The sequence below is a fragment of the Phaseolus vulgaris genome, chromosome 3 (assembly GCF_000499845.2).
Source record: "Phaseolus vulgaris cultivar G19833 chromosome 3, P. vulgaris v2.0, whole genome shotgun sequence".
NCBI lineage: Eukaryota > Viridiplantae > Streptophyta > Magnoliopsida > Fabales > Fabaceae > Phaseolus > Phaseolus vulgaris.
The window spans coordinates 33115336-33137272 of NC_023757.2; the positions used below are offsets into that span (position 1 = coordinate 33115336).

General features: G+C 34.1%; 2 protein-coding genes and 1 long non-coding RNA gene across 4 annotated transcripts; all 3 read right to left on the reverse strand.

The window, feature by feature from the left end:
• Window positions 1–72: 72 nt before the first annotated feature.
• LOC137807202 (protein phosphatase 2C 50-like) lies at window positions 73–4204 on the reverse strand. 2 transcript variants are annotated; one of them, XM_068607700.1, is made up of 7 exons: window positions 3784–4204; window positions 3509–3675; window positions 3222–3297; window positions 2042–3065; window positions 1604–1960; window positions 1403–1508; window positions 73–651 (listed from the first exon to the last, which is right to left on the reverse strand). In XM_068607700.1, exons 4-7 carry the CDS (start codon window positions 2921–2923, stop codon window positions 317–319), a joined length of 1680 nt encoding a protein of 559 aa, XP_068463801.1. In that variant the 5' UTR covers window positions 2924–3065; window positions 3222–3297; window positions 3509–3675; window positions 3784–4204; the 3' UTR covers window positions 73–316. The 2 variants fall into 2 exon arrangements, with proteins under 2 accessions (XP_068463801.1, XP_068463800.1); XM_068607699.1 differs by lacking the exon at window positions 3509–3675 and having other exon boundaries at window positions 3735–4100.
• A 3479-nt stretch (window positions 4205–7683) lies between these two features.
• Window positions 7684–9235, reverse strand: LOC137807205 (uncharacterized). The gene is made up of 2 exons (XR_011080486.1): window positions 9033–9235; window positions 7684–7894 (listed from the first exon to the last, which is right to left on the reverse strand). It is a non-coding gene; the product is annotated as an uncharacterized lncRNA (long non-coding RNA).
• Window positions 9236–9569: 334 nt separating this feature from the next.
• On the reverse strand, window positions 9570–21260 carry LOC137807204 (uncharacterized). Its single transcript, XM_068607703.1, has 15 exons — window positions 21080–21260; window positions 18591–19128; window positions 18226–18502; window positions 17341–17639; window positions 16573–16755; window positions 15613–16353; window positions 15428–15519; window positions 15275–15334; window positions 15098–15186; window positions 12256–12840; window positions 12050–12124; window positions 11741–11811; window positions 11588–11645; window positions 10893–11106; window positions 9570–10663 (listed from the first exon to the last, which is right to left on the reverse strand). The coding sequence occupies exons 2-15, from the start codon at window positions 19016–19018 to the stop codon at window positions 9945–9947; spliced, it is 3891 nt and encodes a 1296-aa protein (XP_068463804.1). The 5' UTR covers window positions 19019–19128; window positions 21080–21260; the 3' UTR covers window positions 9570–9944.
• Window positions 21261–21937: the final 677 nt, after the last annotated feature.

Here is a 21937-nt window from a genome sequence, read left to right on the forward strand (position 1 = left end):
AAAATTACTAACAGTCAAATTTACGAGTGGCTCCAAGGTGCGTATGTAATAAACTATTTTCTGAACAATTGATTAACTAACACAATGTTGGCTCATAAATTTTTCAAAATAAAAAAAAAAATGTTATGCTTGGAAAGCTCCCACAGAGACTCGGTGAAATCTCATCCAAGCTGAATGTACCCTTGTACAGTGCGAATCTTAGCATATATAACTTAACCCTGGTGAAAAACTGAGGGGCTAAAATGTGCCAATGGCTCTAAAATACAATAAATAAATAGCTTAAAATGAAGATGTTCCAGAAGTGAAACACATCACTTTAAGGCTTTCTCTTAATTTTTCTTTGAGCCTTTAAGTCTATCACAATTACAGAGATGTTATCTTGGCTTCCCCTGTGAATGGCAAGCTTTGTTAGATACTCTGCAGCAGACTGTGCTGCCGGATCAGCTCCTTCGCCAAGTCCTGTTGCTCCGTTTTCACCAAACTTTTTGTGCCAAACAAGGATTCTCTTCCTAGCAACCTCGCAGGCTTCTTCATTTGTCATTACATCCCATAAACCATCACTTGCTAGAATGAGACACTGATCATTTTTCTCTCTACGCACAATATTGACTTCAGGTTCTGGAATTATCCATGGCTTGAGGTATCTATCACCTGTAGTTGAATAAGAAGAAAATTTAGTCTAAAGAGATTATATTTATGTAGCAAAAAAGGTGCACACCGAAATGATGATGAAGGAAACGTACTAAAGCCACTTTCTGTTCCAAAGATTAACTTTTTAATGTCTTTGGACATGAAATATTGTTACATGGTACAATTTATCGTGTTTCCAGATAATTTTATTTGAGTTGTAACTCATAACGTAATTGAAAATCCGAGTTACTTGGATGTAAGAATTTATTGTGATAATGGACAATGATTGTTTCAGATAATTTCTCCCTTCCACATTGAATAAAAGAAACTAACAACAATGTAATAACCCTTTAAAGTTTATTCACCAAAATCAAGGAAATGATTTTCTATTTTTAATGCATTTTTAAGTGCATTACCTATTATATTCGTTTTAGTTTTCTCTTTTTTATATGCATTTTCTCTCTATGTTATCATAACTAATCTTTTTCTATTCATATTGATTAATTAAGAGTATAATTGAAAAAAAAATATTACTTTAAAATAATAAATAAAAATAAACAACTTTTTTTTATCAAAAACTGACAACTAAGAAGAAACAATAGACTACCAATAAAAAAAAACACTTGTTGCAAAAACAAGTTACCGTGAAACTTCCAAAAGTTAAAACAAAACACATCAATGACATGAATAAAACAGTGTTTGCATTCAACTGCATGATATAAAGTTGCAAGAAAACCAATGATGTTCTAGAGATGATGCAACAGATTCATACCTATGGACCTTGACATTGCCAAGACACCAAGAACTCGATATCCTTTCCAATGTATGACTCTTCCTCCTGCAGCTTCTATCCTTGCCCGCTCGTCCTCTCTATTTGGCTGCAAAACAGGAAGTTAAGTTACCTCTATCCGCCAACTTCAGCTTCTAATATAAATTCATCAAAATACTATGAAACTAGAATGAAATGCCTTACTTTGTGGTCAGAAGACAGTGGCATGGCTTCTTTTCCACGGTATAAGACAGTTCTTGAATCTCCACAATTTGCAACTATTATGAGGGTTTCACTTAAAATAGCGACCACTGCAGTGGAACCAGCAGTCTCAGCAGCAACGGGTTCAATATGAGACTCAGATCCACCACTGTTGTTTCCATTATTACTTGCACCAGTTCCTCCAACCTCATCATCTACTCTCTGAAAACAATTCATGAATGCTTTCTTCCAATGGTCCTGCCAATCATCCCTCCCATTTGTTTCAGCCAAACTTGATTGTGCAGCCTCTATCTCCTCAATCAATACTGAATGAAGACGTTCCTGGCAGTAGTTAGCAACCTATCACAACAGCACCCCATCAGTGAAACATTAATTTCAACAATACAATTTGTATGATTTGGCAGTATTTCTAAGGCATACCTGAAGGCCCCCATGTCCATCGTAGACGGCGAAAAAGTGGGCTAGTGACTGTTTTTCGTTCTCATTTACGTGGTCATTCATCAGCATCTGTGAAGGAACTTGAAAAAGTTGAGGCTTAACAGAAATAACATCTTCCATCTCCTGTCTCATTCCGCAAATTGATGAATAACCCCACAGAGGGCCACTATTCGATTCCAAAGCATTTTTGTTGCTTGTTGTCCATGTTTTATTCTCCCCACGCAACTGGTCAAGAAGCACAGCAGATAATTTAGGATCAGACTCATCAGATCCACTTTGATCCTCACTAGTAATGTCCATTGCAACAGAAACTGTGTTTTCCACTGGCTTCATTGATGGACACGGCTCGTTTGCTCCAGACATGCCATGAACATCATCATTAACATTCATGGTGATTGGTGATTCTGTTTCAGAATAACTAGCCTTCAAAGGCACAGCTTCCTCCCTACAAGAATCACTTTGGCCATTAGCCACAGAGCTTGAATTATGTAGACAGTGAAAATCCACAGCTACCATTACTTCATCTTCCTTTCTAGCCTTGTGATGGGTTTCATTCAAAACCCAATTACTCTCACATTCAATAATCATTTCTGAGAGAAGGGCATCTCCAACTTGATTCTCCTTTACCTCCGCAGATACCGTAATCTGGTGCTGCAGACTAACATCTGCATGGCTTTCACTTCCAACAGAATATGACTGACAACACTCCACTGCAGGATTTAACATCAAAGCAGCCGCTGCAGTATTTGCCATAAGCTTCAGCCCTGTTATCTCCATGTGAGTTGTCACAGCAGACTCTTTTTGAATCAAATTTCCAACACCAAGTGTAAAAGGTACTGCAACACTCGAAGATATTTCCTCCATTTACTTTGCCTTGTAGCAATAGTCTTCTTATCCTTCAGTATCCAATAAGTTGCTATCCCTTTAACCACTTTTTCCACCCTTTTCCCTCAAGCCTCCTTTCTATTGTATAATTCCAATCGGCATCAAAACACCAACAAGGCTCCTACCGCAAGAAATTTAAGAGGTTGAAAACCAACCCCCTAAGAAATCAGTCAAATAATACAGTGCAATAAAACTCAATCCTAAGGTTCTATTATTCGCTTAGGGCATCAAAGACTAGAACAAAATAAACGATCCACAAGATCCTTTCTGAAATCACCTGTTTTAGATTTTATAAGCCAAGAGCACACAATTGATGACCCAAAACCTTTTATTCCTTCCTCTGTACGAGAACCCTGGAAAACCAGACAACAAATTGTATAAGAAACCAGCAGCAGCAAATATTTGACAACGTCAATGCCTTGTCTCTCTCTAGCAAAGGGAGACAAGGGAAATGGGGTCACTGGAAGCGAAAAAATAGCTAAGAAATAATAGAGGTTTCCTAGATCTGAGGCAAGTCACCCCAGCCACTGAAATTTCCTTTCCCTGGTTTCACCTCTTCTGTACCTTTCATGCAAGCCTTCACCACCACCCACCCTCCAAATGAATAATCATATCAAACCAAAGGCAAATAATTTCGGTCACGTCAACTCATACCCACTCTGTGCCTTCACCATCTATGCTCAAACTATGCCTAGATTCCATCTCTAAAGTGTACTCAGTTTAATTAACATCTACAAATAAGAAAAGGGACATAACATTAATTGAGCAACACGAGTCCTGAGTTATTTACCTTCACAAACAGTGATGAAAAGTGAGAGAAGGGAAGGAGGAACAGAAACCTTAACAAACTATATGCAGTAGGAACACAGTAATTCATTCATCAGTTTTCATTTCAGACAAATAAAATAGAGAGAGAGAAAGAGAGAGAGAAGAGTTTCAGCTTTTGAAAAATAAATTATTACGCAACAGATGACTATGTTTTATTTTTTTATTTAATTTTATAATTTTCTTTGGAAACAAAAAGAAAATGCAGAAACAAAAAGTAAATGAATTATGAGCAGGCTTTGGATTTCTTCCTCTGAGGGTCGACACGTAGCCCTTTGTTTTTGTGAAAAATAATATAAAAAAAGGGTTGAGTTTTGTTACATCGTTTCCCAAGGAAAGGAACCTTTTTTATATTTTTGTTGTTGAATCCACCAATACAAGATTAAGACGTGGAAGTCATTCCAATCTCAGTCTCTCTCATCCATTATGGACTTTACTATCTTTTCCAAATCTGCTGTCTTTTTATACTCTTATTCATTCTTCATCAAACCTTGAATCAACCACAACATTATTTTTCCCATTTTAATTGGAAAAACCACGCACGGAAACTAGAGGGCCAGTACGAGGAAGCCACGTCGGCGTCTCAATCGAGAACCTAAGTTCCTAGGTAGATTACATGTACGAAACAACTTCTAACATAATAATACCAAAATAGACTGTAATAAAGCATTTTTTGTTATTATTTTTACTTTATCGAGCTATTTTACTATTTTTTGGCTGTCTGTTTTTTCTTTTTGTTTATGTTACTTGAAAAAATCTATTTTGATTTGCCACTATTCATTTTTTAACATAATCACCTTTAAATAAATAAATATTTCCATTTTTATAAATGTATGCAGTTTTTTTAAATAAGAAAAAATCTAAAAGAATATTGTACCGTTCTAGATTTGATCAGACATATACCTATTAAAGACAAGTCGGATATATTTCATTTCGGCTTTGATGAATGTTCGCACACATGTGTTCATCAAAGTTTTGGTTTGATTTTAACTTGACCTTTTTTACTTAAAAACTCATACTACTCTTTAAGATAAATGTATCGAACGGTTGGACTTAGTTACAAATATTTTTTACAAACCTTTTCACGTCTCTCACTCGACTCAAGGCTAGGGGGGTTGTGTAGCGTCCTGGATTTGATTAGACATATACCGATCAAAGCCCAAGTTGGACTTATTCCATTTCGGCCTAAAACATGAGAAAGTCCATGACGAAATAAAATTAACCATGATTTTTTAGACTATAATTATAAACTCCCACATTATGGTAGTGTAATAATATTAATTTAGATAAATATATTATGGGAATTAATCTTATTAAAGTACACTTAACGTGATTTTAATGCACAATATTTTGAATGCTCTGATTTACCTGCACAATGTCCCTGGTTATATTGAATAAATGTTTTGATTTACTTATGTAATAGTGTCACATTAATATGCCACATTAAAATCAGGAGAAATAGTGTCAAAGATACAAGCCCGTTAAGACTTATAAATAGATGACCACTCACAGATATTATCTCAACTCGAATTTTAGCACTATATTTAATATATACACAAAACAAAATTTGATGCTCTTTTTGACTTGAGCGTTGTAGTATTTTCTACAAGTGGAGTTTCCCTCATTCATTGGAGGCTAAATCATTGGAGCTTGAAGGGAGATCAAAGGGAGACCACTCGGACCCCATCCAGATTCCGACCGATCTTGTTTTGACGAGAACATTTGACACCAACGGTTCCTACTACCATCACTCACTTAGAATACATTATTTTAATATTAATTTTACTTTTAATAAGATATATTTTTTATCACAATTTTAACTATTGATTTTGAAAAAAAAAATGAGAGCTGCAATTATCAATGAAGAATGTTTAATTTTTATTTTATATCAATGAAAATCATTTTTTAATATAAAATAAATAATTCAATAAAGTATATACTTAAACAATGGTAATGGTGAAGTGATTCATTTTAGTACAATCTTGAAAGTTTATGAGGTTATAATAAATACAAACATGGAGAAATAGTGTCGAAGATATGACCACTCAGAGGGAGTATCTCAACTCGAATTTTAGCACTATATTCACTATATACACAGAATTTGACGCTTTTACTGACTTGAACATCAGAATATTTTCTGCAGGTGGAGTCTCCCTCATTCCGTGGAGGCTAAATCACTGAAACTTGAAGGGAGACAACTTGAAATCCATCCAAATTTCGACCGGTTTTATTTTGGCAGAACAAGTATCAGATCTAATTAAAATACAGTTTTGAAAATTTTCTCACATTATTTGTCGATTCTTTTAAAAGATTGTATCTATAATCAAATATAAGTTAGATTCTTTTAAGTGGAGTGAACATATTTTTTACGTTTTAATAGTATTTGAAGTTATTTCTATTCTCATTTTTTTTCTAATAATTATGATATATGTTTACATCCTTATTCTTTTACTTCATTTAAGTTGAAAAGTTACAAAATAAAATAAGTGAAATTATTGTTTTTGTTGTAAAAAAATAAAACTTATAAGCGAATTCCTATAATTTGTTTCTATTAGTACATTTGTTATTCGTTTATAAGTTTACTCTTTAATATGGTATCATCATAATCTTTTAAAGTCTCTCCTAACGAAAGTTTGTTGGGTTTATTAGATCACCTGCTATCGGGTTGTTATCGGACCACTCAAAAATATATAGTATCACACACGAGTTGGTAGCCTTGACGCGATGTGATGTTGGAGATCCCTCATCGACTAAAGATTAGAGCATTTCATAATATATAACCTCACCTTATAAATCGATTTTATAAGGTTGAATTAAGTTTAAAGTCTACTTCTTATATGGTATCAAAGTTATTTAGAGCCTATCTTAGCAAGAATTTGTTGTTATCGGATCACCCATTATATAATCTCACGTACAATTTCTTAAAAATATTAATTACAAAAATAATTAGAAAATGTACTAAAAATAAGAACAAATGGTAACTTATTTTTTTTCCAAAATATGTCATCATAGTTCAAATTACAATTAAAATAAACTTTGGAAATACAATCATACTGAATTTACAATCAAAATAAAGTAAAATAAGATAACAAGTTCTATATATATTCTAAAAGAGAAAATCATGGTTGCACTTGTAACATTTGGTTTCGTGCGGAAGTTGGTATCAAATGCATTGAAGATAAACTTAAATTAAGGTACATCCCTCAAATGTTTAGGAGGTTTGTGTCAATTTGGTAACTTAAACTAAATCATCCACAATTTCAACATGTGAATAGAGATGTGTAGCAACTTAATGCAGCACATGTGCAATTACCTCTCTAACTTCCTTTTTCTTCTTTAAAATTGGATGTGGACATCAATCATGTTTTCGTGTCATTTAGTTGGATTTTATGAGACCAATCTTTAGTATTAAACACCAATGTACTTTTTCTTTAATTTTTGTTTACAATCATATTTTCATCTACATCTTTTAATGTTGGATAATATTTAAGGTTTTTATTGTTCATTTCTTAACCAAAGAGGTGAACATTAAAGACAGTCGTTAACATAAGTGAAGTATAACAACTCAAATATCATTGGTAAATTTTTAATGACCAATTAAACAACATTCATGTCAATAAGATACACCATGTTGATCATGTCAAGAACATGACTAATATATCCCTTTTAGAATCTTTAAATAATATTACTTGATTATTTCATGTAAAAAGTATTTATTTTTTTAATCCTACATAAAATAGGCCATGTTTTCTTTAATTATATTCCAATTAAATAAGGTTATTATGAAGAATAAAAGTATTTTTATTTTCAAATCTTATAATAAAATTGTTCTAATTAAAAAATATGATAAAAGTAGAAGAATGATGTGAATAAAATAATTTGATTGAGATGAGATGAGATGAAGTGGAAAGAGGTGAGAGAAGAAAAAAATAGTAAAGGGTGTGTGTGTTTCTCTTTGTATTATTAAATTGTATTGGAATTGGAAAGAAAGAAAGGCATGACAGAGAGACAACACAACACCTTCCCTTTGTCTCCACGTGTTCTCCATCTTCGCTGCTGACCAACCGACCATATCATTTTCATTTCCTTCTCTCTCTCTCAAGCTATGCCTGTCTTCTTCCAAGCCTAAAAAGGAAAATAAAGTTACCAAAATATTATTTATTAGCCAAATTCATAAAAAAATTCAAAACTAAAAGGATTAATTTTAGATTTAAAAAACAAATAGCAAATTATTCTGATACGGCACTATTTAATAGAACAAAAAAAAGTGAAGCATTGATTATCATAAATTACTTCAACGGATAAGAAAATATTTTCATAAATTGACAGTCTAAATATTCTTTTAATCATATTTATTAGAACTATTTCAATACTATTATATAAAAAGTCCGCGAAATTCATTTCTTCGTGTTAATACTACCAGTATCATATTCATGTAGATAGATAAATACACAATTTATTTCCCGTGATTTTATAACAAAAGATGTTTAATTTGTTTTCTTCCACCTACTCTATTTCTTTATATAATTTATATATATTGAACAATAATGTTATCTTTTAATTATCTAATCTATAATGATTTTTTTGTGAAAGTCAAACTATAGGAGTGAATTCAGCATACGTAACTTCAAGCCACTTTATTACATCCATGAAGACCAATACGATTCATGTATGTAAACTGTTGAGCAGAATAGTTTGAAAACTAATATACAGATATCAGCAGGCATCCGTAGAGGATTGAAACGAACTTCACAACTATAATGTTATGTGCATGTCTGTTCTAGATTAATCCCGATTTACGAGCTTGTTCAACAGAATTTTACTCTCACAAAGTTTTTCCGTTGAATGTAGTCTTATATTAAATCCAATTATGTGTCTTTGTTTTGTAGCACTATTCTTAATTTTGAAGCAGATAGCCATGTAAGGCATGTAATAATTAAAAACTAAATCGTTGACTTGTTTATGGGGTTAAAACTGTGCATTCAAGACATAGATAAAAATGGACACCGAGTCCCAATATAAAGGAAAACCCTGGCTTCAGCAACATATAATATATAGAGGACGTCAGGCTTAAGGAGGAAGATATTCCATGAGTGCCACATGCTACTAATCAATGGATAGTAACCAAATTACTACTAGCGCGTTTGATGTCACACTGCAATTTTACTACAATAACAATAGCATAGTCTCTTCAACAATATACTCAACAAAATTTAAATAGAAAGCTGGAGGTTAGGAAGGTCGGAAAGGATTCAGAGGTTACCTCTCAGCATACAAGGAACTGCAGCTCAATTTCATCAGTGAAGAAAATTCCCTTGCATGTTGGTTAATTTGTCACAAAGGTGAATCCTATCAAGAATATTAGAAATACTCCAGAAGATCCCCCTTCAATCTTCAAAGGTTGGAATTCATCCATCTACAGAATCTCAGAAGTCAAAATCAACTAGAATGGCTTACTGTAATATCAGGCAAAACGTTTAGTCCCTACTTTACTTCCACACTCAACTGGAGACGAGAGAATGAGCGATGATATTCCTAGAATCTGCCCCATATACCCAAAGTAACACAGGAACTGGATTATCTGGTGCAACGTAGACAACAATCAGTTTATCACATTAGCTTCAGTATCAGTTTTTCCAAGAAAATCTAGTACAATAATGTGGATAATACCTGGATGAAGCTAGGGCTGCAAACTGCTCGTACATCACATTGAATATGTATCTGCAAAAAGCAAAATGCCAAAAGAAAACCAAAGCAAGGGGGAGAGGGAAGAGAGACCGTGACAGTGGCCAGCCAGGTGTAACTTCAGCAAATGAAAAGCTGATTTTATTAGAAATATTAAATGTATGTACAAGAGGTCTTGTTCTCTGATTTGTAAGAGCTACAACCAGGAAGTGTTGGCTAAGATATAATTACCAGGAATGCTAACTTGTTGTACCTTAGAACAAAAAGATCTTTACAGTGGAAGTCATGAACTTTAACACGAGCAAAATCCGAAACAGCTGGAAAGGTCACTCAAAAACAACTTGGAGGGGATAGTCTACCAAAGAATCTATATAACCTAATTGTGGACGGGATTAGCCATAAGACCATCCTATGTAACTAGTCATTTCTTGAACGTACTGTTTGCTTTTGTTATTGGTATACTGAACAGGACTATACAAAAAAGGCAGCTTCAAACTATCATATTCAAGTCCGAGAGATCGTCCATTGGAATTTCAAGGCCACCCATAAAGTCATCATGATCTTGTAATCCATCATCATCAATATTCAACCATGAACCAAGATCCTGACCTTGGTCATCACCAACACCGAGTACATCCATTCCAGGTAGCTGCAGATTGGACAAATCAATAGGCTCGTGATCATCCAATCCACCCAAGCCGAACTCATCCTTTTCCTTTGTATTGCTAGTTGCAGGCATTTCATTAGACTTTGGAGCAGAAGATAATGCTGGTTTTGGTTGCTCTGATAACTTCCCAAGGAGGCCATTCACAGAAACTGAATTCTGAGTTGCTTTCTGCTTAGGCTTTGTTTTGGATTTTCTATCACCCTTAGCACTGGATGATGCTGGCCTGCCAACTTTTGTAGTTCCATTTCTGGATAGTACCTCCCTGCTGTGCCCCTTTCCATCTCTATCTCTCTCGCTCCTCTTTCCTTTGGCACTGCTTGTCACAGAACTTCCAATGCCTGGAGCACTAGAAATACCAGGAGTACCACCAACATCATCAAGGGACAATTCCCTCTTCTTCACTCTGTTTGACCAGAGGTCTTCCTTCCCACTAGTTAGCTCAGATGAATGATTTAAAGCAGGAAGCATATCTGATGAATGGAGGTCATGATTATCCATATTCTGACTAAACTGAGATGGACTCTGTTGTGAACCCATGGAAGCTGCAGAAAGTAAAACAAATAAATTAAAACATAAAAATTCAGAGTTTGTCGAGATGGGCTAGAAGATAAACAAGATAAGTTGACATAGCATCTTAGATATAGATGGTAAATAGAGTCTCAAAGTTACTAGAATGTAAGCTAAAATAGTGATGCTGAACACAGTTGTGTTAGAAGAAAGAAGAGTAGATCAAAGCATTTATTCCAAGAAAGTAACGAAAAAGACACCTACCTGTTCTTGCTTCCACGGAAAGGGAAGAAACATGAGGTTTTAAAGATTCAGCAAGGAACATATCCTTGAATAAAGGATCACTGAAGCAGCTCTTGCCAGTTTCTTCAAATTGATGGCATCGCTCCAATGTTCGTTTGACAAATCCCAATGCAGCTTGCTTGGCCATTTTGTTGCTTGTATTTTTCCCACCAGAGGGACTAGGACCCCAACTAGCCTGTCAATCAACTGTTTGTCAGCTTACTCACCCATCTGACCTAGTTATACAATAGTAAAAGCAAAGCATTTTGTGGCGAGTTTTACAAAACAGTAAGGGTAAGGGTTTTAGTTGCAGAGTCTCTTTTCTTGCAAGTAATTACACGAATATCCTATCCTCCTTAACCGCCATAACTGACATTTGGAAGCCCAGTGCATGGGCCAACCTTTTATTCACATCTGACTCTACAAGTAAATGAAAGGCTTGATATTTTCTTCTAAAACAAGATAATGAGGCATTTAGACAAAGTGTGAATTTTGGTTTTACTGCTAAAGACCAAAAATATGTAAAATATACCACGTCAGAGTTAAAATAATAGGCCAAAGATTTCTTGAGAATACACTTTTCAACAGGTGCATAACTAAAATAGCATGCAGAAATTTCATTCAAAAAATGAAAGCATATTATATACACAAATAGTATTGAATGTTAAGAAGATTACCATGTACTTCTCATAAGCCATCACAACAAGTTTATCTAGAGCACGTTGCTCAAAATCCCTGTTAAACAGAAGTTTATATTTCCGGTCAGAAGAATGAAGGCAAAATAAGTTAGTATAAGCAAATAATTAGGCTATCAGTGACGATGCAACTACTTTTCTTGAAGTTCTTTATCCGCTGAGGCAGCTCTGAACAATCCATCTAGCAAGCTTTTCTTCTTTGAAATCTGTGAAATACAAGAAAATAGAAATAAAAATGAATTACATCGATTAAAAAATGAAGGGCGTCAAACCTTGAATATAATCTATAAATTGAAGGTTTCCATCTCTTTGACTGATCCATATACTTATATAATATATAAAATCAAACATTGTAAAATATCACAACATAACAAATAATAGTTACGGGGTAAAAGGATTTCAATAAATAATGAAGTATAACTTGACTGTAGCATCAATCAGTACCTGTCCTTGGTAAAGCTCCTCCAACCTAGTAATATCTTCCAATATTCCTTCATTGTCTGATTGCAACATATCAGGCTTGAAAAACAAATTTAAAATCAGTACCAGAGTAACATAGATTCAACAACAAAGGCCAAAGTATCTATTGGTTGCAAAAATAACAAAGAACAATATAGTTTCAATCTTCTGGATTGGACATTTAGACTCACCACAGGTACCGGGGCAATTCCAATGCTTTTAAGCTCCAAGAGAATCTTATCATTTATATCCAAACTATCATATTGCATTTCTGAACAGGTGAAGCTAGACATTGATGCTTTATCGTGGATAAAACCATTTACAGATTTACCAAATCTTGAATTCAACCCAGTTGGAGGAATACTGACTATATCACTTTCAGTTACATCATGTTCTGGCTTGTCTATAATCCTATAACCATTAGAAGCAGAATGACAAGCAAACTGAAAATTTGTTCCTGACTGGTAATCCAAATCACTCAATTCTGATTGCCCATCAGGGTCAAATTCAGGATCAAATGCATCAAACTTGAATTGTTCACTTCCACCACTACACTCCTCCTCCGAGATTAAAGCAGCTATAAGCCTATGACACAGAGGAATCATATTATGATCTCCCTTAGATAGTTGCAACTGTTCTGTAATAATTCCAGCATTCCATTGAGCATCAGATCCAGAATCTCTTTCACAGGCTGTCAACCCATATCCATTAACAATGGTTTCACAACCATCTAAACGAATGGGAGTTGGCATCAGCACGCTTGATTCCAGATTTACCTGAAGGCAAGTAAATTATCAATAAATGTTTAAATAATCTATTCCTATTCCAGGTATGTCAAATTTTCAAAACAATTTCTTTTTTCTTTAACCATCAATAAAAAATATAGTTTATAAAACAATATTGCAATTTAAAAAATCTATATACATCAAAATAAAACTGAATTGATACACAAAACAATCATAACACAACCAAACATAATTAGCATTTGTAGTTTAAAACAAAAGTTCTAAAGCTGAAAGAAACCTGTTGCTTGAAATCATGGTTATCAGATAAATATTTGAATCATGAATCTCCAATCTAACTTTAAATATATCATATAGAAGATATATAGTATTTACGAAAAAAATTTAAACTAGAAGTATATAAAACAACTTAACTACGAGATATACAAAACAAAATCATTAGATACACCTAAGCTATTAAATAACTAGGAGATATCCGTCAACTTCTTTTCACTTGACAATTTAAACTAGGATGACTTTTCATATATTCATGAGAATTGGTAAAAGAAAAGTAAAAATAAAAGAAAAAATTGCAAACCATTGTATCATGTTATTCATATTGAAGATCTGAAATTGCACATATTCATTCATGCATTGTAAGATAAAGTCATTTATTTAATATTATTCTTACGATACAAATTGGCAAGTAGCCAATTTATAAGATTCTGGTAACTATGCTAGAAGTTACCATAGTAAAAAAAAGTTGTATTCATTGGTCTTTGGATAAACATCTCCACAAAGACAAGGTAATACAAAATGAGTTTCCTTCAAAAGCTAAAATCAACCTGCACACTTATAGAAACTCTTATCTTATCCAAGAGCTAAGACGTATAAGTTGATATTTAGCTTATGGAAAAGCTCGATGCTTTTTACCTTCTTTTTTTTGACAAGTGGTAATGGAAATATTTATTCAAATAACATTTATAGATGTGGAAAAATTAAAAACAATCCTCCCATGGTACTCAACTATGAGCCGAATCAGCAAATTACAGTAAGCATTTTCAGATTCTGGCTTGGCTTAACCTAAACAACAAAACAGTAATTGCAGCTAGCGAATATAGTTATTATTGGAAAGTCTGAAATCGCCTGCCTCAATTCTTAGAGTGTGGCTTATATATCTGTTGGACAACTTGGCTTTAGTGTCAATTGGTTTTAAAATAAAATTTGGCATGGTATCAAGGTCTATAGCTAATCTTGGTAAATTGCTTATTCTAATAGGATCGCATGTTCCTGCAGGCACCTGTGAAGGGGAGTATTGGGAAGTTCCACATCGTCTGCCTTAATTCTTGAAGTGCGACTTATATATTTATTGGATAACTTCACTTATTGTCAATTGGTTTTAAGATGAAATATGACAGTTATGAAATGACCTCAGATGCATACGGAACTGATCAGTGTCAACATTTGATATTTCTCAGTAATAATACTGATGAATTCTATAGGCATCATTGCCTACAATAGAACTAATAAAAAGATCTAACAAAATAAAATAAACCTGCAAGTCTTCACCAATAGCACACAGGTATGGTCTCGTGATTAATAAGTACTATTGCTGAAAATGTACTCTTTTCTGAAATTTTAAGCTAAAAGAGTTAGCATTACCACAAATCCAACACAGAAGAAAAGGTTTAAATTAAAAAACTTGGTCCCTACAATCTGAATCATTTTTTGTTTTCATCCCTACATGAATAATCTTCACATATTGATCACTACATTAAAAATTTCCCAAAATGTGTCTAATGTAAGGACCAAAATATAGTTATTTTTTATATGTTAAGACCAAAATGAACTAAGGAATTTTAAAATTTCATGTTCTAACTAAACCAGAAACATTGTCAACTGACAAGCATAGGAACCAAATCTAACACCGATTTATCAACAATAGTGATGTCTACAAAATTTTGAATGTTGATCACTGTTAATAATGTCCATTAAATGTGTGTCTAGTGTAAGGGGAAAATATAGCTTTCTTTCATTTCATTTAAAGACAAAATGAACTAATGAAGAGTAAAATGTCTCGTGTATGAACTAAAACAGAAAACATTGTCAGCTGAGAAATATAGGGACCAACTCTAACACCGTTGTAGCATCAATGAAAAATAAGAACTGATACACATGCAATGATTTCATGTAAGGACAGAAATATAGAGTTTTTTCATGTGGGAGTTAAACAAAAAAGGTGTCACTAGGAACCAACTACTTAATTTCACACAAAAAAACTCATTGTAATCGTTGAGAAGGTAAACATTACCTTTTGCTTCCAGTAAGCAACATCCTCCTCGGTTATCAAACTGAAGAAAGGTTCCATCTGCCTCCAGAAGGGGCTGGAAAAAGTATGAGCTGCAGTAATAAGAAAATATAAAAAAACTCCATCAGGGAGAAATTTTTAGGCTGCAAATATATAGATAGTATTCAGTAAGATTCATACCAGAGTTGATAAGACCCTTTACAGCAGCCAGGAGCTCTTCATGTCCATCTTCTGACCCAACTAAACAAAATAAACAAAAAGTGAATAACAATATACTTGTACTGCAGTTAAAAATTTAGTTCATTAATCTTTTCTAGAAGAATGAACTAGTACCAAAAAAATCTGCGGCTGCATTAATAGCAGGCTTTTGACGTGCATAGGCCTTGCGATCAGAAAGTTTCCTGGATGGTGGCCGACCTGCCTTGCTGCAAGGATTTCATCAAGTCAGACTTTAATCCATCTGCCCAAACAAATTGTCAAACAACTTAAACAAAGTGCTTAGATAGAAGGATGTGAACCTTTCATTCTTATCAGATCCCAGTCTTGCACTTCTAAGTTGTTTTGCAGTTCCAATATTCCCAAGCTTCTCAGATGTCATTGGCATCAGTGACCTTGTGGCAGTAAGACTGCGTCCGGTCCTCCCTTGCCTCCTAACACCATCTCCATGTTCTTCGGAAACAAGCTTATTCTTTCTTGTTGGTAATACCAAGTTAGACACCTTTTGAACGTTTTGTCCAGATTTCTGATCTATCTCTTCCGGCTTCCTACCCTTTTCTTTTGGTTTAGTGTCAGCCACCCCTGACTCTTCACTTTCAGATAAGGCAGCTGAAGTTGAAGGATCAGCTTTTAATTTAATTTGCTGGGAAGAACTGCCAGCCAAGCGTCTGGAAAATCCTAACCCCAGATCATTACCAGCCACATCAGATGCAGTATCCAAAGCTGGAGCTTCATCATTATTTGAAACAATAGACATGAAATTTGTTCTTCTAGCAGTGCGAGAGCTCTTTTGAGGCCTCTGCCAGGGTACAACAGGTGGGGAAGATGATCGTGCTGAAGCCACACGCTTACGATTGTTACCAGCAGCAGGTGGCTTTGTAGCACAGTGAGAGAGTTCCCAATCGTTAGGAACAGCTGCTCTATGAACAACTGGTGACAACTTGGGGGCAACTCCAGAACCAGACCGTGGAGCCCGAACAGCAGTGTTCATTTTTGCACTAGTAGTAGGACTGGCTGAATTAAACTCATCACGTGCAGTTGCCCTGGGCATCCATATAACATAATACTGTATCAATCATCAATTACATAAAAAATATCACACAGACGAAGAGACATTTGAACTATGATGAGTTCAACAACCACACCAAACCAAAAGAAATAAGTAGACAATGAGAAAGCAACATGCACTAAAATTGTCCAATTCTTTTTCCTAAAAGCAAAAAAGCATATAAAGAAGTATGGGATCCACGGCTTGTGTTTACTTGTTTACAGCTCTGAAATTCACTCTTTCCTTGTCCGAACCAACAGGGCGACCTCGCCTATCATTGACAGGGGAATTGTTATCTTGGTTGTTTCTGGGGGTAGAGGCTCGTATGCCCAACCCAGTTTGTTGAGAGATACCATCTGACTTTCCAGCCCCAACAGTTCCATTAGAAACTCCTGGCCTGTAAGAAATAGTGAAATTATTATATTTATAGACTAGGTTTAAGCACTATAATCAGTTGGAATTGGCTAGAGAAATAAATTAATTATAAACATAAATTGCTATATGTTATCTTCCATCAGAGATTTTAAAGCCACGATCCTTAAATCAATAAAATCCTTCACAACTGTATTCTCTTTCTTAGACAAAAATCATTTCACCATTAATATTCTGAGGAGAGAACTCCAAAACAGTTATTGTCTATAATTTATTTTCATTCTCCATTTAAAGCATATAGCAGCAAACAGGAGGCTGCAATTCATGGAACTGGGCAATTTATACCATTATCATGTAGTTGGTTAAAGAGGAAATAGAATCATTAAATTTTCTAAGAACGTCTCAACATCGTTGTTTATATAGATTCTCTATTTGGATATAACATTTTTTTATATTTTCACTCTCTTTTCCTCCTTTTTAAAGGAGGTTTTCATTATCCTCAATCCTCCCACATCCTGTGCCAACTTTACCTTTTTTCCATTAAAACATCTTTTTAATATTATGATATATTATAATTAAAATTAAATATGATAACACAACAAATTCATACCTGAAAGAATGAGAATCATTACTCAATTTCGACCGAGAATCAGTAACAAGTCTTTGTTGCATTCCCTGTTTAGTTTCTTGGAAGGTGTTAACAGGTTTAGTCAATGTTGTACTTGGAGAACCATCTAGTTTGATGCAGGAACGCTTCTTCTTCATTTTTGACTTTTCCCAACCATCACCAACAATAGGTAAGGTTCGTTCTTCACTCTGAACTACACCATTGTTGGTAATCCGTGACTTTTCCTTGTCTCTGTCAACTGTGCCCGATGGCCTGACAAGAGAATTAGTCCGCACATCCATCTGAAATTTATCAAAACAAGTCAGTCTTGCTCAAAAGGTTTTTTTTAGTGCCATACTAATCTGAAAGGTTACTCTATATAAAAGAAAGAACAAAATTTCAAATCTGAGCGTACAACAGTTTTGTCTCACAATAACCTAAAAACTGAAAAAGTAAAATATTCTATATTTCACTCATTTTAAAGAAAAAAAAATGAGAAGGCATAAGCAAACATAAGCTGTCGGAAACCTAGTTACAAACTTCAGGCAGAACACAAAATGTACACAGTAAATCTGTATATATTTTATTTAAAACAACATAATTCTAGACATAAAGTGATATCCACAAAAATGTCACTGGAGAAATGTTCTGGCAGGCATATTTAAACAAAAGCGGTTTCAAAGTAAATCACAGTTAAGAAAAAATGCAACAAAATAAAAAATATACAATCTGGGACATGTATAACATTATTTGTGACTGCATTATTTATTTTAAATTTCCAAACAGTAAGAAAATGATTATGCGAATATAGGAAGAATTAAAAGAAGAGTGAAATTGAGCATGTTAACATTTGCAAACTAGCATGGGAAAATCACCGAAGACACATACCCTTACATCAACCATAGAAGTTCGAGTGCGCTTGTTTGGAACAACATTTTTGGTTCGTTCTTCTGACTTTTGCTGCTCAAGTTCAAATCCACCTGTCACAGAATGACCTTGAACACCACCCTTACCCATACCTGACCCCAAGACAGGCCGATCACTTGACATGGCATTAGAACGGTCATTAGAGAAACTTTCAGCGCGAGATCTTTTCTTTAAAGTTATAGTCGGGAAAACTTCATGAAATACTGATAAAGCCTCGCTAAACATTTTCACACGTTCCCTGTTGAATAATGCATATAATGCAATGTTATAAGCTTAATTACACACATCTAACTTCAATGCAAGCAACAAAACCTACAAAGAACTACCTTGCCCTCATTGCATTTGCACCCAAAACATCCTTGAGCCGTTTCATGTCTTCTGGTACTGGTGATGGCAGTAGCTTGCCTTTTGAAGAACTGGATGGAGATTCATCGGGTGAAATTCCAAGAGCAGCATTAACATGTCGCTTATATTCCACTTGACGATTAGACTTATGTTCTAGTGTTAACAACTTTGGATCAAAATGCACATAATTGAAGAAGTTCTCCACATCCCCATGTGTTGCTGGAGAACTACTTCTTAACATGTTAGGAAGAGAAGACAGAATTGGATTTTCCATGCTTTCCCGAAAGCTACCTGATCTATCTAATGAAGCAGCTATGTGGGATCCACGTTGCCCAGGGTACAATGGTCTATCTGGGCTACTGGAAGATGGATCAAACTTGCTAGATGTTGCCATTGCCCTAGTTCCCATACATCCTTTGAGTCAAAAATACAGAACAGAGAGTGGTGCATGACAAAGATGCAGCACAATGGCACATAAAGGGCAAATCTAAATAACAAGAGAACAATTGGCCAAAGCACCTGAAAGGTCAAAATAATCACAGAAAAGTTAAATTCTTCTTTGGTGGAGATATGTGACATTTATGTACACCCCAATTCATCAGAGGTATTTGGAATAGCAAATAAGCACTCATACTCAAGAACAACACAAACACGTATGACCAAAAGAAAATCAACACAAATGTCAAAAATTGATATACATAAAAAAACTACCAGTGCCAGCACTCTAATGAAAAGCTACTTTAAATGGATACTCTAAAAAAATCATTGCTACCAATCTACTAGACAAATCTCATAGAAAGAGGATTAAATTGCATCGTATATTTGACAGAATCTACTCTTTATAAGACTGGGTCCTCATCCTTATATCACTAATTAATCATTTCTCCATACAGCATGCTATTTCAACAAATAAAAACAAATTAGAAAGCATGTTTATTGGTGGATTCATTAAAGAAAAATATTTAAAAAAATATAATATTTCTATGCTTTTGAAAAGAAAAAAAATAAGTCGTTTTAGTGATTTCTTTAGGAGAAATAATTACTTCAGGGAAAAAAACACTTAAAAAACTATGGTATAGAATCACTTTATTTAGGCATAAACAAACACATCATAAATCTCAAAAATAAAATCTCCCTTTATTTTAATAATATACATACACCACAACAACATGTTCTAGCAGTGCTTGAATCTTCTAAATAAATTTAACTCTCAAAGTTACAGTAGGAGCAAGACTACAGGTTAAAAAATTGAGTAAAAAAAGGTTTGTACAGTCAGGTGTCTTCTGATGCTGCAAATTATTGAACAAAGAAATCTTACTATGAAGTGTATGTTTGTCTTTCGGTTCAGTTGACCTGAACATGGATCCAACACACTACCTCATTCTCAGTTTACGTATCAGAAAGTGGGAAACTATTTCCGTTCAACTTAGTTGTAGCGGATTTCCAAACAAACCCTGACACACTCCCATTCAATAATGGGGTAAAATTATCCATATGTGCAAGTGTAAGAATTTTTCCAACTCCACAACAGTCAACATTGATTCTGACCATAGAACATACTACCAAGCTCTAAATATGCTAGTCAGACTGCACGTACTTTACCGAGCATCATGATCATATTAAAAAATATTTAACTTTATAGAAATAAATGTTTAATTGGCATCATGGTGAATCTATAATGTTACAATAAATGCTATGAAGATTTGTTAACAATACCCTACACGCGTAAACCACTAGCCACAACAATTTATGCTGACTAGACTTCAAACACCAATCTAAGCAATTAATTAGACTGTTTTTATCCTACTCACAAGACAAGACAGAATGTCAATCTTTACAAATAATCGACATAGTTTCCGAATAAAACAGTTTCAAGTCCCACCCTCCGAATGTGCCAAGCAGAAGCAAAGATGAGACAAACACTTTAGTTTACAATTTTCCTTCCTATACTCTTGCCCATCTTCTCTCGCTCTTAAGTATACTTCCCCAGTTCAATGCACTACCTATCTATAAGCAATGGCGGCGCATTAAAATTTACCATGTTACTTTTGAATATATGACAAAAACACAATGCAATAAAAAAGGCAATTTTGGCCAATTAATATCCCCAGTGGTATACTGTTTCAAAATAGAAAACAACAGACAAAAAAAATATGCATGAATCAACAAGATAACTCGCGTTGCCTATGCTGGAGCAAGTCCATTCAAGCAGATACCCCTTCTGTAGTTTTCCCGTGTTGCCTCCATCTAAATTTGGTCGAGAGCACGATTTTAATTTCAATTATCTTTTCAAGCAAGATGACGAAACCCTAGGGTTGAATTAACGGAAAACGACAAAAGGAGAATAACGAACTACCTTGGTTTTGCAGTAAAAGCATTACGAATTGCACAAAAGGAAAACCCTAGAAGTTGAATCAGGAGAATTGAAAAGAAGAAGAAAAAAAATAGAGCGAAATTCAAATTTGAAGACCTTGAATGTGGCAACGAGGAGAGAGTGGAATTGGCGATTGAAGGAATCGAAGAGAGGTTGGAATTAGGAGGATTTGAGTTGCCCGACGCTGAGTTGGAGCTCCAAATTCGTACGAGGCGAAGCCATGGAGTCCGGTGTTTTGATCATGATCGCCAACAATTGGACCGACATCAAATTACCCTTTTCCCCATCTTTTCTCCTTTTCCCAAACTAGGATCTTCGTTAAATTAAGGGCATTTTTGGAATACCACTCTTTAACACCGTATAACTGGCAATGTGTTACAATACATGTGCCATGATTATTATGGCATCATGTAAATTATTGTAATCAGCCAAGCCATATTACAATTAGTTAAGATTCACCTCTTTTTTATTCCAAAACAAAATCACCTCTTTTTCTGCCCACAATAATAATAAATTAAAATATTAAAAGTGGATATGATAATACATTGCCTAATACTCTTCAAAATTATCTTTTTATATATTCTTTGTTTTTATGTATTTTTTTTCTAAATTATTACAAGTATAGAAGTAATAAATCAAATATATAATTATTATTAAATGTTTTATAATAAGAAATATGAGTATATATATATAGTAATGTCTTCATATCTGATTATATTATATTGTTTCGAGATTTTCTTGTTATTTATTGAAATACTTTTTTAAATTTTGTAATTTGTATTGATTATTTGCAGACCAAAAGATAGTTGACTGTTTTTTTCATGAATGATGAATATTATGCATGGTCTTTTTATACCTTTAAAAGTACATTGAAGAGTTTAATTTTAAAAATTAAAACTTTTCTACTGCTATTTTCTCTCCATTTATTAACTAACTAAAGATAATTTGAACAAA

Excerpts from the sequence above, each read along its gene's own strand:
- LOC137807204 (XM_068607703.1), bottom strand. The coding sequence starts at position 19,018 with ATGGGAACTAGGGCAATGGCAACATCTAGCAAGTTTGATCCATCTTCC. Across the intron at positions 17,640-18,225 it reads CTTCTATGGTTGATGTAAGG|ATGGATGTGCGGACTAATTC; the intron begins GTATGTGTCTTC and ends GATAAATTTCAG. Across the intron at positions 11,812-12,049 it reads AGGAGCTTTACCAAGGACAG|ATTTCAAAGAAGAAAAGCTT; the intron begins GTACTGATTGAT and ends TGTATTTCACAG.
- LOC137807202 (XM_068607700.1), bottom strand. The coding sequence starts at position 2,923 with ATGGAGGAAATATCTTCGAGTGTTGCAGTACCTTTTACACTTGGTGTT. Across the intron at positions 1,509-1,603 it reads CACTGTCTTCTGACCACAAA|CCAAATAGAGAGGACGAGCG; the intron begins GTAAGGCATTTC and ends CCTGTTTTGCAG. Across the intron at positions 652-1,402 it reads GGCAATGTCAAGGTCCATAG|GTGATAGATACCTCAAGCCA; the intron begins GTATGAATCTGT and ends ATTCAACTACAG.